This window comes from Cyprinodon variegatus, unplaced genomic scaffold (genome assembly GCF_000732505.1).
Source record: "Cyprinodon variegatus isolate N-32 unplaced genomic scaffold, C_variegatus-1.0 Scaffold640, whole genome shotgun sequence".
Classification (NCBI taxonomy): domain Eukaryota; kingdom Metazoa; phylum Chordata; class Actinopteri; order Cyprinodontiformes; family Cyprinodontidae; genus Cyprinodon; species Cyprinodon variegatus.
The window spans coordinates 468,180-485,056 of NW_015151093.1; the positions used below are offsets into that span (position 1 = coordinate 468,180).

Genomic DNA, 16,877 nt, shown 5'->3' on the forward strand with positions numbered 1-16,877 from the left:
TCCAAATCTCAGCTCATGAATGCCTTGATCAACGACCGCCACAACACATTCTTCCATAGAAACTGTCCAGGTAGCACCAAATCTTGTTATTTGATGGATGGTGTGGCTGAGATTGCCTGGTACTGCCCTGCTGGAAAACCCAATGATTTCTTTACTGACTGCATTGCCTTCTGTAATCTTCATGGGGATTCATTAAAAAATTTAAAACAGTGTGAAATATTGACTGAAAAGTCCTCAGTCATTGTGGTTCTGGTAGAAACTTTGAAAGAAGGCCAAGAAAGTAGTGAAATGGTTTCAATGCTTTACATGTCTTCAAAGCCTCTGATTATTCTCAGTGCTGACAACGACTCAAGTGCAGTTCAGATAAAACCATATAAATACAAACTGGGTCTGAAAGAAAGAAGCCAGTCGGATGTTTCTGAAGAACTGAAAGAGATTATAAGAGCCATTTTGTCCGGACCTCACTCAGTCTTTCAAATTGAAACTTTGGCCAACGACCCCAGAGTCAAGGTGGATGAAGACGCAGAGGTTTGCAGGAATGGGAAATCTGCTGCTTTGAAACTAGTTAAACTGATTGAAGAGATGGATATTTCAAAAATAAAAGATACATTTCTTCCCTGCCAAGGCCAACTTTGGTATGAGTGGTGCAAAATCAATAAAGAATTGTATAACCTAAAGGGGCACATTGAGAAAGAAAAAGGTCTGAAAAATCTGCAGTTGATGAGGCTTCGACAGGAGCAGTGTGACCTGTCCAACAGTGAACTGGTGAAGTCCTTCACTGAGAGCCTCAGGCGTTTGCCACCAAAAGAAAGAGAATATTTCTTGAAATGGACTCAGATCCTGATTGATGCCCTCTCTACAGATGACCTTTCTTCAATTCTCCAAGATTATGATAAAACATGGTCAGAAGTCTTGGAACTAAAGAGGAAACATGACAAATCTGCTAACTTCGATGTCAAACAAGCTCAGCTTAATAAGTTATCAAAAAAGCTCCAATCAGCAACTTTTGGTCTGGAACACATCTTCAGAGAAATGGGGCAGATCTATGAAGCACATAAATCTTTGAAAAAATCATCACTTGGCCAATGGACTGAATGGACTAAATACCCTGAGCTGGCTGCAGATCTGATGATAAAAGGACACCCAATGGAGCTGATGGATGGTGATGCTGGCCACGTGCCTTTAATATGGGTCTCCAGTCTTATACAGGAAGTCATCAACAAACTGGGAGACCAGCGAGTCTTTGTGCTGTCAGTTCTAGGCGTACAAAGCAGCGGGAAGTCAACAATGCTGAATGTCATGTTTGGATTGCAGTTTGCAGTGAGTGCTGGGAGGTGCACCAAGGGTGTTTACATGCAGCTGGTTAAACTGTCAGATGAAATCCAGAAAGACTACAAGTTTGACTATATTCTAGTTGTTGACACTGAAGGACTACGTGCTCTTGAGTTAGCAGGCAACGCCACCATTCATCATGACAATGAACTTGCAACATTTGTTGTTGGTCTGGGAAACATGACCTTAATAAACATCTTTGGTGAGAATCCAGCTGAGATGCAAGATGTCCTGCAGATCGTTGTGCAGGCTTTCATGAGGATGAAAAAGGTCAAGCTTTCTCCAAGTTGTGTGTTTGTTCACCAGAATGTCACAGATATTACAGCAACAGAGAAAAACATGGATGGAAAAAGACACCTGCAGGAAATACTGGACAATATGGCTAAACTAGCTGCCAAAGAGGAAGGGTGTGATGTTGAGTGCTTCAGTGATGTCATTGCATTTGATGTGCAAAAAGATGTTAAATACTTTGCTCAGCTGTGGGAGGGAAGTCCACCAATGGCTCCTCCAAATCCAGGGTATAGTGAGAGTGTCCAAGAACTGAAGACCATCATCCTCTCCAAGGCTAAACCTTCTGATGGGATCCTTTTGTCACATTTAAATACCAAGATTCAGGACTTGTGGAATGCCTTGATGAATGAAAACTTTGTTTTTAGTTTTAAAAACACCCAAGAAATTGCAGTTTACAGAAAGCTGGAGGTCCAGTATGGGAACTGGACTTGGACCCTGAGGAGTGAAATGCTGAACATTGAAAACCAGCTTTATCCCAAGATTGAAAAGGGGCAGCTGGACAAAGCTGAGCTCAGTTACCTTTCCAAAGAAATTAAAGAAACTTACAAAGCAGTAACAGACAGTATAGGAGCTTACTTTGATAATGACAAAGACAAAGAAATGCTGGTTCAGTGGAAGGGCCGATTTGAGAACAAAATTAGAGAGTTTCATGAGGAACTCTTGAGAGGCGTGAAAAGAAAACTGGATGACGTTATCAGGCAGAATAAAGCTCGAAAAAAGCTTGACAAAAAGAAAACTGAGTTTGAAAATAAACTCTTCCAGAAGAGTAAAGAGCTTGCTGTTGGATTAAAATCCTTAGCAGAGGATGAACATAAAGTAAAAGCACAGTTTAACACTGTCTGGATTCAGTTTGCAACGGAATTAAACCCAGATGCAAAACCAGTTGAGGATATAAACTTGCAGGAAGATGAGTTAGATGTTCTTCAAGGTCTAGGTCTTGAACCGGGGCTCATTATTGAGTCACAAAAAAGCAATGCATACAAAAATCTGTCAGAAACTGGGGATTACTCTGGTTATATAACAAAAAAGAAGTCTATATGTTGCTCCAAAGTAGGTCAACAATCTCAGGAATGCAAGATAGAACCAGTGAGAAAAAATGATAACTCTTCATTTTTTCAGAAAATAAAAGGAGCTTTGCTGTTCTTTCAAAAGGAATCAACAACTCAAAAAAATATGGACGAAAGTAAATTAAATCGTGTTCAGCATGAAGAACAGGAAACAATCAGATTATTCATCCAAGAAGTTAATAAAAGTTGTCTGGAGATCATTAAGACCAAACCTGTTTCAACAAGAGGTTACAGCATAACTTACTTACAGGAACTTGCCAAAACTATTAAAAACAGAGTGACAGAGTTTGAATCAGAAAGGAAATTTACATTTAAGAAAGAGTTTATAGTTGACCTTTCACTGTATGTGTTTGACAGGGCAGCAAGTTGGCTCTTAGACTCCCATAAGATATTCAAGCAGAACAATGACGTGATTACCTATTTGGAAAGCAAAAAAACAGAATATTACAACATCTTTAGAGGCTTTTGCAGAGGAAGCTCATCTGTTGTTGTGTTTGGAGAAATGATGAGTGAAAAACTAAAGGTCTCTGCTATTGAAGCTGTTTGTAACAAGACTGCGGTTGATATTGCTGGAGAGATGATGTGCAATTTCCCAGCATTTAATGGCAACAGACTGAACTTAGAGAAACATGTCTTGACAGCTCTGGCAAAGAAAGAAGACTTTAACAGTTTCATCACCTACATCAGAAACCCAAGAAGGCAAGTAGAAGCCTTTATAAAAGAAGAGGTGAGTAAATACATGTTCATAAGACAGAAAACTAAAGCCCAGACTATTCTCAGGAAAAATGTAGAAAACTTCAACAAGATCATCAGTCATGCTTTGTTTAAGGCAACAGAAAAACTTCAAAAGAGGAAGGGAGACATAAAAGACTGGTTAGAGGAGTTTTCCAGTGTATTAGAGCCAAACTTGACACTTGATACCATTAATTGTCAAAACTTTAGAGACATAAACAATTTTGACTTTCTGAAAGAAGAGATAGAGAAAGGCCTGAAAATCATCACAGAGGAAATGAAAAGTCTGCCCCTTAATAAAGTGAATGAATGCAGGCAGAAGCCTGAACAAATCCTCATTGATCAGCTGTGTAACTGCTGCTGGGAAAGGTGTCCTTTCTGTGCTGCTGTTTGCACCAACACACTGAAGGATCACAGTCCTGAGAAACACAGTGTTCCCTTTCATCGACCTTCTGGAGTTAAAGGTTGGCATGTTAGAGGAAAAGTCGACCTGGTTGTTGATTTTTGCACCACATCAGTTGCAAGTGACAGAAGCTTTTACCCTGAACATGACTCAGAGCAGAGCGTACCTTATAAACAGTACCCAACTGCTGGAGAAAGATATGCTTCATGGAGCATCACAGCTGATGCTTCTATGTTGGCCTACTGGAAATGGTTTGTCTGCCACTTCCAAGAGGAAGTGGAAAAATACTATGATTTGAAATTCCAGGGTCGGGGAGAAATTCCTCAAGAATGGAAACATCTCAGTAAAGAGGAAGCCATTGGAAGCTTAAGTGAAATGTGTAGTTTGTGAAAAAAAAAATGCAACTGCTCATAAATAAATAATCCCTAAAGTCGGATGGTTCATAACAGTAGAAAAAAAAACAAAAAGATTTTGTTGAAGTATTTGCAGAATTAGTGTCTCAGCAATAGATGTTTGGTTTGTAATTTCTGTTGTGATTGAGTTATACTTCAGTTTAGGATCATTGAAATTACTTCAGTACAAATGTCTATATATCTAACTTCATATTAATAACTCCATATTGTAGCTTGTTTGTTAAGTTCTCGTTATTTTTGTTGTTGTTATTGTCTTTTTTTTCCTTATTTTGGTGATTTCTCATTAAACCAAAGATGGTATTAAAGAAGGCATCTTTAAAATGTAAAGCATTAGGACTGACATGGTATATGTATGTACAATATGTTGACTTTTTGTATAGTTTGAATCAATTCATCATGGCATATTTTTGTGTTTTAAATTTAAAAGCCTTGAAATAAAAATGTCAATGTAATGAGATCGAATAAAGGCAATTAGCTAGCTTAGTAAAAAAAAAATTCTAAAATAGATATATAACTAAAATATCCATCATGGGAATTGTGGGGACATGTCATTCTTTAATGAGAAAACAATTTACTTGCGGTGTTTTCTACTTTGTTTTCCTTTTTATTTTCAAAACTTAGTTGAGTTAAACTGAATCAACATGTATTTCAATATTCTTACCTTTACATTTTTTTTTTGTAATGTTGTGGCATTTATACTATGTATTTGTTTTACTCTTAATAATTTTAAAGAATAATTATGACTTGAAAATGTCTTTTTTCTTGATATAAATCAATAAATAAACTCTAACACCCAGATGTACTGTGTTTTTAGAGTAGACAAAAAGGGTGAACATGTAGGCAAAGGCAGATTGGGGAAATCTTGAAACTCTGTACTTCAACCTACTGTAGCTTATTTGTTGTGAAAATCACAGAAAGGTAAAATGCCAAATTACTCTCTTTTAGTTCTGTTTTAGCTTCCAATCACAGACAAACATGTCTTGAAACTTACCCTTAATAAATTATAAAGCAATCCCATCACAATTCAGATAGCCAAGTAAAGAAGCAAGCAGTGAACAAGCAGGAGAACTGTGGATGGGTAACTGATTTATATCTTACTTGGGATCTGTCAAGGAGGATGGGCCGCACTGCCTTAAAAACAGCAGCACCCCCAATTACTTTTTTCTAGGGTTAGCTGTCAGAATTAACATTGACTGCTGAATAACCTGTTCTTCCTCTCGACCCCAGAGCCTGCCTGTCCCTGTCTAATCTGGTTGCCTCACCTGTCTTCTGACTCCTGCCAGATCTCTGCCTGTCTGTGTACCATACCTTCAAGATTTCCCTCGAACTAGAATAATTTTTTTTCTTTCCCTGTTTAATTGTTAGATCTTGGACCAGTATAGTGCCAGCTCCCATTTTTCAGTAATAACATAGATACACTGGTATCCACTATTATGTTTTTTTNCATGGAAAAGAGTTACAACAAAAGACAATAAAACCACTGTTACAATGAAAAGCATTCCAATCTACAAAGCTCAGACTCCCATGGTTTCATTTTTCCGACTGGGCTCCATGTCTTTGTCCAAATCTCAGCTCATGAATGCCTTGATCAACGACCGCCACCACACATTCTTCCATAGAAACTGCCCAGGCAGCACCAAATCTCGTTATTTGATGGATGGTGTGGCAGAGATTGCCTGGTACTGCCCTGCTGGAAAACCCAGTGATTTCTTTACTGACTGCACTGCCTTCTGTAATCTTCATGGGGATTCACTAAAAAATGTAAAACAGCGTGAAATATTAACTGAAAAGTCCTCAGTCATTGTGGTTCTTGTAGAAACTTTGGAAAAAGGCCAGGAAAGTAGCAAAATCATTTCAATGCTTTACAAGTCCCCAAAGCCTCTCATTATTCTCATTGCTGACAATGGCTGTAGGGCAGTTGAGATGAAACCAGCAAACTACAAAGTGGGTCTGAAAGAAAGAAGCCAGTCGGATGTTTCTGAAGAATTGAAAGAGATTATAAGAGCCATTTTGTCTGGACCTCACACAACCTTTCAACTTGAAATAATGGCAAATGACTTCAGAGTCACGGCAGATGAAGATGCAGAGGATTGCAGGAATGGGAAATCTGCTGCCATAAAACTGGTTCAACTGATTGAAGGGAAGGATGTTTCTAAAATAAAAGCTACATTTCTTCCCTGCCAAGGCCAGCCTTGGTTCGAATGGTGCAAAATCAAAAAAGAATCACACAACCTAAAGGGACACATTGAGAAAGAAAGGAGTATGAAAATCCAGCAGCTAATGGAGCTGAGACAAAAGCAGAGTGACCTGTCCAACAGTTCACTGATGAAGTCATTCACTGAGAGCCTTGTGCGTTTGCCACCAAAAGACAGAGAATATTTCTTGAAATGGACTCAGATCCTGATAGATGAACTCTCTACAGATGACCTTTCTTCAGTTCTCCAAGAGTATGATAAAACATGGTCAGAAGTCTTGGAACTAAAGAAGAAACATGACAAATCTGCCGAATTAAATGACAAACAAGCTCAGCTTAATCAGTTATCAAAAAAGCTCCAATCAGCAACTTTTGGTCTGGAACACATCTTCAGAGAAATGGGGCAGATCTACGAAGCTCACAAATTTTTGAAAAACCTCTCACCAGGCCAACAGGCTGAATGGACTAAATACCCTGAGCTGGCTGCAGATCTGATGATAAAAGGACACCCGATGGAGCTGATGGATGGTGATGCAGGCCATGTGCCTTTAATATGGGTCTCCAGTCTTATACAGGAAGTCATCAAGAAACTGGGTGACCAGCGAGTCTTTGTGCTGTCAGTTCTAGGCGTACAAAGCAGCGGGAAGTCAACAATGCTGAATGTCATGTTTGGATTGCAGTTTGCAGTGAGTGCTGGGAGGTGCACCAAGGGTGTTTACATGCAGCTGGTTAAACTGTCAGATGAAATCCAGAAAGACTACAAGTTTGACTATATTCTAGTTGTTGACACTGAAGGACTACGTGCTCTTGAGTTAGCAGGCAACGCCACCATTCATCATGACAATGAACTTGCAACATTTGTTGTTGGTCTGGGAAACATGACCTTAATAAACATCTTTGGTGAGAATCCAGCTGAGATGCAAGATGTCCTGCAGATCGTTGTGCAGGCTTTCATGAGGATGAAAAAGGTCAAGCTTTCTCCAAGTTGTGTGTTTGTTCACCAGAATGTCACAGATATTACAGCAACAGAGAAAAACATGGATGGAAAAAGACACCTGCAGGAAATACTGGACAATATGGCTAAACTAGCTGCCAAAGAGGAAGGGTGTGATGTTGAGTGCTTCAGTGATGTCATTGCATTTGATGTGCAAAAAGATGTTAAATACTTTGCTCAGCTGTGGGAGGGAAGTCCACCAATGGCTCCTCCAAATCCAGGGTATAGTGAGAGTGTCCAAGAACTGAAGACCATCATCCTCTCCAAGGCTAAACCTTCTGATGGGATCCTTTTGTCACATTTAAATACCAAGATTCAGGACTTGTGGAATGCCTTGATGAATGAAAACTTTGTTTTTAGTTTTAAAAACACCCAAGAAATTGCAGTTTACAGAAAGCTGGAGGTCCAGTATGGGAACTGGACTTGGACCCTGAGGAGTGAAATGCTGAACATTGAAAACCAGCTTTATCCCAAGATTGAAAAGGGGCAGCTGGACAAAGCTGAGCTCAGTTACCTTTCCAAAGAAATTAAAGAAACTTACAAAGCAGTAACAGACAGTATAGGAGCTTACTTTGATAATGACAAAGACAAAGAAATGCTGGTTCAGTGGAAGGGCCGATTTGAGAACAAAATTAGAGAGTTTCATGAGGAACTCTTGAGAGGCGTGAAAAGAAAACTGGATGACGTTATCAGGCAGAATAAAGCTCGAAAAAAGCTTGACAAAAAGAAAACTGAGTTTGAAAATAAACTCTTCCAGAAGAGTAAAGAGCTTGCTGTTGGATTAAAATCCTTAGCAGAGGATGAACATAAAGTAAAAGCACAGTTTAACACTGTCTGGATTCAGTTTGCAACGGAATTAAACCCAGATGCAAAACCAGTTGAGGATATAAACTTGCAGGATGATGAGTTAGATGTTCTTCTAGGTCTAGGTCTTGAACCGGGGCTCATTAATGAGTCACAAAAAAGCAATGCATACAAAAATCTGTCAGAAACTGGGGATTACTCTGGTTATATAACAAAAAAGAAGTCTATATGTTGCTCCAAAGTAGGTCAACAATCTCAGGAATGCAAGATAGAACCAGTGAGAAAAAATGATAACTCTTCATTTTTTCAGAAAATAAAAGGAGCTTTGCTGTTCTTTCAAAAGGAATCAACAACTCAAAAAAATATGGACGAAAGTAAATTAAATCGTGTTCAGCATGAAGAACAGGAAACAATCAGATTATTCATCCAAGAAGTTAATAAAAGTTGTCTGGAGATCATTAAGACCAAACCTGTTTCAACAAGAGGTTACAGCATAACTTACTTACAGGAACTTGCCAAAACTATTAAAAACAGAGTGACAGAGTTTGAATCAGAAAGGAAATTTACATTTAAGAAAGAGTTTATAGTTGACCTTTCACTGTATGTGTTTGACAGGGCAGCAAGTTGGCTCTTAGACTCCCATAAGATATTCAAGCAGAACAATGACGTGATTACCTATTTGGAAAGCAAAAAAACAGAATATTACAACATCTTTAGAGGCTTTTGCAGAGGAAGCTCATCTGTTGTTGTGTTTGGAGAAATGATGAGTGAAAAACTAAAGGTCTCTGCTATTGAAGCTGTTTGTAACAAGACTGCGGTTGATATTGCTGGAGAGATGATGTGCAATTTCCCAGCATTTAATGGCAACAGACTGAACTTAGAGAAACATGTCTTGACAGCTCTGGCAAAGAAAGAAGACTTTAACAGTTTCATCACCTACATCAGAAACCCAAGAAGGCAAGTAGAAGCCTTTATAAAAGAAGAGGTGAGTAAATACATGTTCATAAGACAGAAAACTAAAGCCCAGACTATTCTCAGGAAAAATGTAGAAAACTTCAACAAGATCATCAGTCATGCTTTGTTTAAGGCAACAGAAAAACTTCAAAAGAGGAAGGGAGACATAAAAGACTGGTTAGAGGAGTTTTCCAGTGTATTAGAGCCAAACTTGACACTTGATACCATTAATTGTCAAAACTTTAGAGACATAAACAATTTTGACTTTCTGAAAGAAGAGATAGAGAAAGGCCTGAAAATCATCACAGAGGAAATGAAAAGTCTGCCCCTTAATAAAGTGAATGAATGCAGGCAGAAGCCTGAACAAATCCTCATTGATCAGCTGTGTAACTGCTGCTGGGAAAGGTGTCCTTTCTGTGCTGCTGTTTGCACCAACACACTGAAGGATCACAGTCCTGAGAAACACAGTGTTCCCTTTCATCGACCTTCTGGAGTTAAAGGTTGGCATGTTAGAGGAAAAGTCGACCTGGTTGTTGATTTTTGCACCACATCAGTTGCAAGTGACAGAAGCTTTTACCCTGAACATGACTCAGAGCAGAGCGTACCTTATAAACAGTACCCAACTGCTGGAGAAAGATATGCTTCATGGAGCATCACAGCTGATGCTTCTATGTTGGCCTACTGGAAATGGTTTGTCTGCCACTTCCAAGAGGAAGTGGAAAAATACTATGATTTGAAATTCCAGGGTCGGGGAGAAATTCCTCAAGAATGGAAACATCTCAGTAAAGAGGAAGCCATTGGAAGCTTAAGTGAAATGTGTAGTTTGTGAAAAAAAAAATGCAACTGCTCATAAATAAATAATCCCTAAAGTCGGATGGTTCATAACAGTAGAAAAAAAAACAAAAAGATTTTGTTGAAGTATTTGCAGAATTAGTGTCTCAGCAATAGATGTTTGGTTTGTAATTTCTGTTGTGATTGAGTTATACTTCAGTTTAGGATCATTGAAATTACTTCAGTACAAATGTCTATATATCTAACTTCATATTAATAACTCCATATTGTAGCTTGTTTGTTAAGTTCTCGTTATTTTTGTTGTTGTTATTGTCTTTTTTTTCCTTATTTTGGTGATTTCTCATTAAACCAAAGATGGTATTAAAGAAGGCATCTTTAAAATGTAAAGCATTAGGACTGACATGGTATATGTATGTACAATATGTTGACTTTTTGTATAGTTTGAATCAATTCATCATGGCATATTTTTGTGTTTTAAATTTAAAAGCCTTGAAATAAAAATGTCAATGTAATGAGATCGAATAAAGGCAATTAGCTAGCTTAGTAAAAAAAAAATTCTAAAATAGATATATAACTAAAATATCCATCATGGGAATTGTGGGGACATGTCATTCTTTAATGAGAAAACAATTTACTTGCGGTGTTTTCTACTTTGTTTTCCTTTTTATTTTCAAAACTTAGTTGAGTTAAACTGAATCAACATGTATTTCAATATTCTTACCTTTACATTTTTTTTTTGTAATGTTGTGGCATTTATACTATGTATTTGTTTTACTCTTAATAATTTTAAAGAATAATTATGACTTGAAAATGTCTTTTTTCTTGATATAAATCAATAAATAAACTCTAACACCCAGATGTACTGTGTTTTTAGAGTAGACAAAAAGGGTGAACATGTAGGCAAAGGCAGATTGGGGAAATCTTGAAACTCTGTACTTCAACCTACTGTAGCTTATTTGTTGTGAAAATCACAGAAAGGTAAAATGCCAAATTACTCTCTTTTAGTTCTGTTTTAGCTTCCAATCACAGACAAACATGTCTTGAAACTTACCCTTAATAAATTATAAAGCAATCCCATCACAATTCAGATAGCCAAGTAAAGAAGCAAGCAGTGAACAAGCAGGAGAACTGTGGATGGGTAACTGATTTATATCTTACTTGGGATCTGTCAAGGAGGATGGGCCGCACTGCCTTAAAAACAGCAGCACCCCCAATTACTTTTTTCTAGGGTTAGCTGTCAGAATTAACATTGACTGCTGAATAACCTGTTCTTCCTCTCGACCCCAGAGCCTGCCTGTCCCTGTCTAATCTGGTTGCCTCACCTGTCTTCTGACTCCTGCCAGATCTCTGCCTGTCTGTGTACCATACCTTCAAGATTTCCCTCGAACTAGAATAATTTTTTTTCTTTCCCTGTTTAATTGTTAGATCTTGTACCAGTATAGTGTCAGCTCCCATTTTTCAGTAATAACATAGATACACTGGTATCCACTATTATGTTTTTTTGTTGTTGTTTTATTTCTCATCAAAGCTTTATTGAACACTTGAAGTAACAGTCACGTTCATCATTACTTCCATAAAACAGTGCTCTGCTGTTTGTCTTCTTCATTCTTCTTCTGTGCACATGGGTCGTTCTCATGTCCTGAACTGTTCAGACTAAAGTCTGATCGCTGTCAAATTTAATTAATAGTATAAGATATGATGATGAAAAGATCAGATTATAAAAAAAAAGGAACTGAACACTGAAACCTGCTGTGTTAATGTAGCTTCAGTGTATTTTTTTCTTCTACTGGTCTTTTTTTTTTCCTCTACAAAAAATTTGACCTAAATAATGCTACCCATCAACTCATACCTGGCACATATATAAGATTTCTCATCTAAAAACAAAGTTTTTAAACCACATGAGCGAAGGGTTTTTGATGTGCTTTGGGAGAAGAAACTTAAACTCCATGGTTAAGTCCCAGATTCTTCCATCCTATCCTGGAAAACTCTTCAGTTAAATGGTGCTGCTGTCTGAGGTGCACTGTTGAAGTTGTTTGTTGTTGTTGTTGTTGTTGTTTTTCTTGTAGAAAATGATTAATGAATATAAAATGCAACAAAGCATTTTATGGTTTATGAGGTACTAACAACATTGGTTTATTTGATTCTGGTATTTAGATCTTCATGCATTTCTGTTACAAGCTTCAGCAGATCTTAAAGCTTGTGAGTTTGAAATCCCCTGCAGCTCGGATGTAGGTGATGACATCCATGTCTGCACGATTAGGAAACTGCATCTCTTGTCCATCAGGGAGCTCCACCTCAAACACATCTTCAGAGAGTTTCAACACAATCTGAAACAGAAAGCATTTTATTTTAGTAAACAATTTTCCTTTGCTAAAATTTTAAACATTTAGGAATCGAATCTTTAAAAAAATATGAGCCAGGTTGAAGAAACGCACAAACATCTCTGGATAATAATCTCTTCTGTAATGCAAACATTTCCTCACCTTCACTTCACTGCCTCTCAGTAGAAGGTTGTGAATTTCCCTCTTTTCATCGCCCCAGCAACCCGCTGTCTTTGAGTTGCACACTAAAACGGCTCCATCAGCATCATCATGGTAATGGGGGTTAAAGTGCAGCGCCAGGTCCTCTGAGTCCAAACCAAGGTCAATCTGGAACCTGTTTGGATCATTAATCCACTTTTTTTTTTTTTTTTTTAGCAAAACTTTCTGAACAAAGCAGTACTCGTTTATTGATAATTGTGTTTAAAAATATGTAAGAAACCAAATGTATAAAGCTTCCATCAGCTGTGCATTTTCATAATCATGGATGAGGAGGAATAAAGTAATATCCAGGCTTATAGTAATTATTAAATATGAACTGTTTGTATTACCTCTCAGCGTCATGCAAAATTTCCCCTTTTACTTTCAGCTTGTCTCCAGGTCTCAAGTTCACATTCTTCAGTTCAAGTTCCTGAAAAAAAAAGATTGGGGATGCACATATCAATGACAAAGACATCACAATAAATTGGAACATTGTGAATATATTTTAGTAATTCAAACTTAATTATCTAACTCATATAAAGTAAATTTTCTATAAAATCCTTTAAGTTTTTTTTTTTCTGTGAATTCTGGTTATTGCGGCTTACAGCAAAGGAAATCGATATGTTTCATTATCAGAGGTTTTTTTAGATGAATAAGACAGATAAAAAAGATTTTAATGCAGATATGTTATGACTTACAGGATTATGATAAATACAGCTTACTGGAAAGTTGTCTACAAGACAGTCATTGAAGGTTATTGCAAAAAGGTCAAGTCTCAATATGTCAATGCTAAATTAGGAAGCATTTTAATGGAAGATTGAGTTGAAGAAAAACAAATGTCAAAAGGTGGACAAGCACTGGATCACCTGCACCCTAAAATAAATTATGTGAAGTAAAGCTCTGTGAGGGTGAATGGACTGCTGTTGAAGTCATTTTAAAGAGCCACCATTCAGTCCCTAGAGGTCAAATGTAAATTGTCTACAGTCATTTATGATTGTGCAAAACATATAATTTACTGTTCTGGGTCAACTGGGTTCTGGGTTTGTTAGTCAACACGAGCATCTTCCAGAAAATGTTCAGGCACCTAATTTTTATTACTGCTCAAATGCTGTGTAGAGATGCTGATTTAGATTTATATCTGCTAACTCCGCAAAAGATACTAATACATGCTTTAAAGATCATCACTATACTTAATTTACTGAGCAGCTGACTTGACTGCAGCCTGTGGATAATCTATTGGGTAATCATAAGAAGATCATAAACATCAGAATCAAGGGCAGTAATATATCACTCTGATATATTACTGCATATATGCAGTAATTTATATAAGATAAGTCCAGGGCAGCTGTTGAATACATATACAGCACAACAATCTTTGATGTGCTGTATTTTTTGTTTTGTTTTTATTGGTGATATGTTGTCTTGCATTTTTTTTACACACAATCTTTTTTTAAGGTATTCAGATTAACTGACATGCTGAGACATTAAATTATTTTTTAAATTATTCTAAAAGAAAAATAAATCAAATTCATTTTTCATTTGTTAATGTATTGTAAATAATGCAATGCAACACAGAGGAAAAGATTCACCTTACCATACTAAACCCAAGTGCTGCTAAATAGTTGTGATAGAAGCCAGAAGATTGGTCCTTATATCAAGTCTGTCTCCTGTATGGCAGAAAGTGTTGGGATCCTGAGGCGTGCCCACCAGAGGGCGCCTAGGATCCCTTCCTGGGGATTTTTTCTGTTACTGTTGGGATCTGGGGTTTTTCTGTCTACCTTTCTCCACCAGAGGGCGTACTGGATCTCCTGAGGCTGGAGTTAACTTCACCAGCTGTTCTTCATCTGGTCATCAAGAGACCAGTACTCTCCGGTGAGTCAACCTGACACCTCCACCCTCCTGTTAGTTCAGCCAGCAGCAGTTATCAGTCCTCTTCCTCGCCAGATCAGTCCATCCCGTTTCCTTAGCCACCTACTAGACAAACAGCTAGCGTCCTCAGTTAGTAAACTCAAATTCGGTCCACAAATCAAACCCCAAACAGTTAGAGCTTTCCGCCAGTCAGATTCCAGATCAGAACCAGTTAGTTTACCTGTTTTCCTAGCCTCTGAGTCTGCCAGCGTTCCGTTTTCCCCCGCTCCAGCACAGGTTAGCCATCCAGTTCCCCTAGATCCAGGACCCGGAAGTGATTCAGTTCCGTTAGCCACAATACCAGTTAGCATACCAGCTCCCTTAGCTTCAGAGTCCGTCAGTCATCCTGTTTCTCCTGTTTCTGTTAACACTTCTTATCCCTTAGTTCCAGAGCAGGGTAGTGTTTCAGTTCCCCTAGCTTCAGAATCAGTCATCTTTTCTGGATCTCTAACTTTTGAGCCCGTAAGCATTCTAGAATCATTAGCGTCAGAACCCGGAAGTAAATCTGTATCTCCAGTTAGCGTCATAGCTTCCCTAGCCATAGAACCCCAGACAGTCAAGAGCTCCCCACATCCAGGAGTCTGACCTCTGGAATTTCTTTTATGGGGATAGAGAAGATCTTTTCCCATTTATGCCACCTCGTATCTCTCTTCCCCAGCCAGAATCAGTCAGTAAACCAGTTAGCTTAGCGTCCGAACCCATAATCAAACCCGTTAGCTTAGCACCTGAACCCACTAGCACACCACTTAGCTTTTTGCCAGAATCAGCCAGCAAACCAATTAGCCCAGCTCCTAAGACCCCCCCGGCGTAAGAGACGGCGTCGCCGTGAGCCCGCTCTGAGCTGTCTAGAGACCCCTGAACCAGCTCTGAGCCGTCTAGAGACCCCTGAGCCAGTTCTGAGCCGTCTAAAGACCCCTGAGCCAGCCCTGAGCCGTTTTGAGTCAGCTCTGTGCCGTTTGGGGATCCCTGAGTTGGTTCTGTGCCGTCTAGTGACCCCTGAGTTAGCTCTGTGCCGTCCAGAGACCCCTGAGTTAGCTTTGTGCCGTCCAGAGACCCCTGAGTTAGCTCTGTGCCGTCCAGAGACCCCTGAGCAGACTTTTAAAGAGGTGTCAGAATTCGGGGTATGTATTCGGGGTATTACGCCTCCTAGGGCCTCTCTGCAGGTGCTCCAAATCGCCAAGAGCCTTCTGCGGGCACTTCAAGCCACCTCAGAGACTGAACCTGTGCCGCCGTGGGCGGTTTCCTCCATGCTGGATTTGGAGCCACAGTCGGTGGTCTTCTCTGTTCCTGATTCGGGGCCACAGTCGGTGGTCTCTGTTCCTGATTTGGGGCCACAGTCGGTGGTCTCCTCCATTCCTGATTCGGGGCCACAGTCGGTGGTCTCCTCCGTTCCTGATTCGGGGCCACAGTCGGTGGTCTCTGTTCCTGATCTGGAGCCGCAATCGGCGGGCTCCTCTGTTCCTGATCCGGAGCCTCAATCGGCGGGTTCCTCTGTTCCTGATCCGGAGCCGCAATCGGCGGGCTCCTCTGTTCCTGATCCGGAGCCTCAATCGCCGGGTTCCTCTGTTCCTGATCTGGAGCCACAATCGGCGGGCTCCTCTGTTCCTGTCCAGGAGCCGCAGTCGGCGGTCTCATCTGTTCCTGTCCAGGAGCCGCAGTCGGCGGTCTCTGTTCCTGTTCCAGAACCGCAGTCGGCGGTTACCTCTGAGACTGTACCCGAGTCGCAGTCGGCGGCCTTCTCAGAGTCTGTTCCTGAACCGCAGTCGGCGGTTACCTCTGAGACTGAACCCGAGCCGCAGTCGGCGGCCTTCTAAGAGCCTGTTCCTGAACCGCAGCCGGTGGTTACCTCTGAAACTGTACCTGAGCCGCAGTGGGCGGTCCTCTCAGAACTTGTTCCTGATCCGCAGTCGGCGGTTACCTCTGAGCCGGATCCTGAGACGCAGTTGGCGGCTCCCCCTGAGCCTGTTCCTGAGTCACAGTCGGCGATCCCTCCTGCTCCAGTTCCTGAGCCGCAGTCCGCGGTCCCCTCTGAGACTGTTACTGAGCCGCTGAAGAGGGGACGGCGTTCCCCTTGGGGCTACCTGCTGAAATTGGGGTGTCGTCCTCCTCCTACACTCCTGCAGCAGCGGAGACTTCTTCCTCATCCGAAGATTCAGCAGCGACGGAGATGTCATCCTCCTATAACCCTCCTACGTCGCCTGACCCACGGCCGGCCTCCTGAACATCTGCTTCGCCTCCGGCTCCACGGCCGGCCACCTGAGACTCTGCCCTATAAATCATCAGAGACTTTCGTTGCTTTCGTCCACCTTAAGTGGATTGTTTTTTGTTCTGGACTCAGTTTTTGTTTTTTGCCCTCCTTGCCTGTTTCCCCCTCCGCCCACCCTGGGTGGGTTGTTTTTGTTATGGACTTTTTCTTTTGCCCTCCTTGCCTAGTGCCCCCTCCGGCCACCCTGAGTGGGTATTTTTTTTTTTGG

The 16,877-nt window shown here is 40.2% G+C and overlaps 4 protein-coding genes across 4 annotated transcripts in view; 3 read left to right on the forward strand and 1 right to left on the reverse strand.

The window, feature by feature from the left end:
* LOC107096655 (interferon-induced very large GTPase 1-like) overlaps positions 1 to 2,510 on the forward strand; it is a 28,626-nt gene extending 26,116 nt beyond the window's left edge. Inside the window, exons 7-9 of the mRNA XM_015393412.1 lie at positions 336 to 528; positions 679 to 2,389; positions 2,473 to 2,510. Of these exons, the coding sequence (XP_015248898.1) occupies positions 336 to 528; positions 679 to 2,389; positions 2,473 to 2,510 (1,942 nt within the window). The remainder of the gene's footprint in view (positions 1 to 335; positions 529 to 678; positions 2,390 to 2,472) is intronic.
* A 240-nt stretch (positions 2,511 to 2,750) lies between these two features.
* On the forward strand, positions 2,751 to 4,215 carry LOC107096653 (interferon-induced very large GTPase 1-like). The gene has a single exon (XM_015393410.1). It carries the CDS (start codon positions 2,797 to 2,799, stop codon positions 4,213 to 4,215), a length of 1,419 nt encoding a protein of 472 aa, XP_015248896.1. The 5' UTR covers positions 2,751 to 2,796.
* Positions 4,216 to 5,726: 1,511 nt separating this feature from the next.
* On the forward strand, positions 5,727 to 8,875 carry LOC107096656 (interferon-induced very large GTPase 1-like). The gene is made up of 3 exons (XM_015393414.1): positions 5,727 to 6,674; positions 6,723 to 8,237; positions 8,846 to 8,875. The coding sequence occupies exons 1-3, from the start codon at positions 5,727 to 5,729 to the stop codon at positions 8,873 to 8,875; spliced, it is 2,493 nt and encodes an 830-aa protein (XP_015248900.1).
* Positions 8,876 to 12,103: 3,228 nt separating this feature from the next.
* On the reverse strand, positions 12,104 to 14,120 carry LOC107096659 (galectin-1-like). The gene is made up of 4 exons (XM_015393418.1): positions 14,090 to 14,120; positions 12,846 to 12,925; positions 12,460 to 12,631; positions 12,104 to 12,303 (listed from the first exon to the last, which is right to left on the reverse strand). Exons 1-4 carry the CDS (start codon positions 14,090 to 14,092, stop codon positions 12,157 to 12,159), a joined length of 402 nt encoding a protein of 133 aa, XP_015248904.1. The 5' UTR covers positions 14,093 to 14,120; the 3' UTR covers positions 12,104 to 12,156.
* Between the last annotated feature and the right edge of the window lie 2,757 nt (positions 14,121 to 16,877).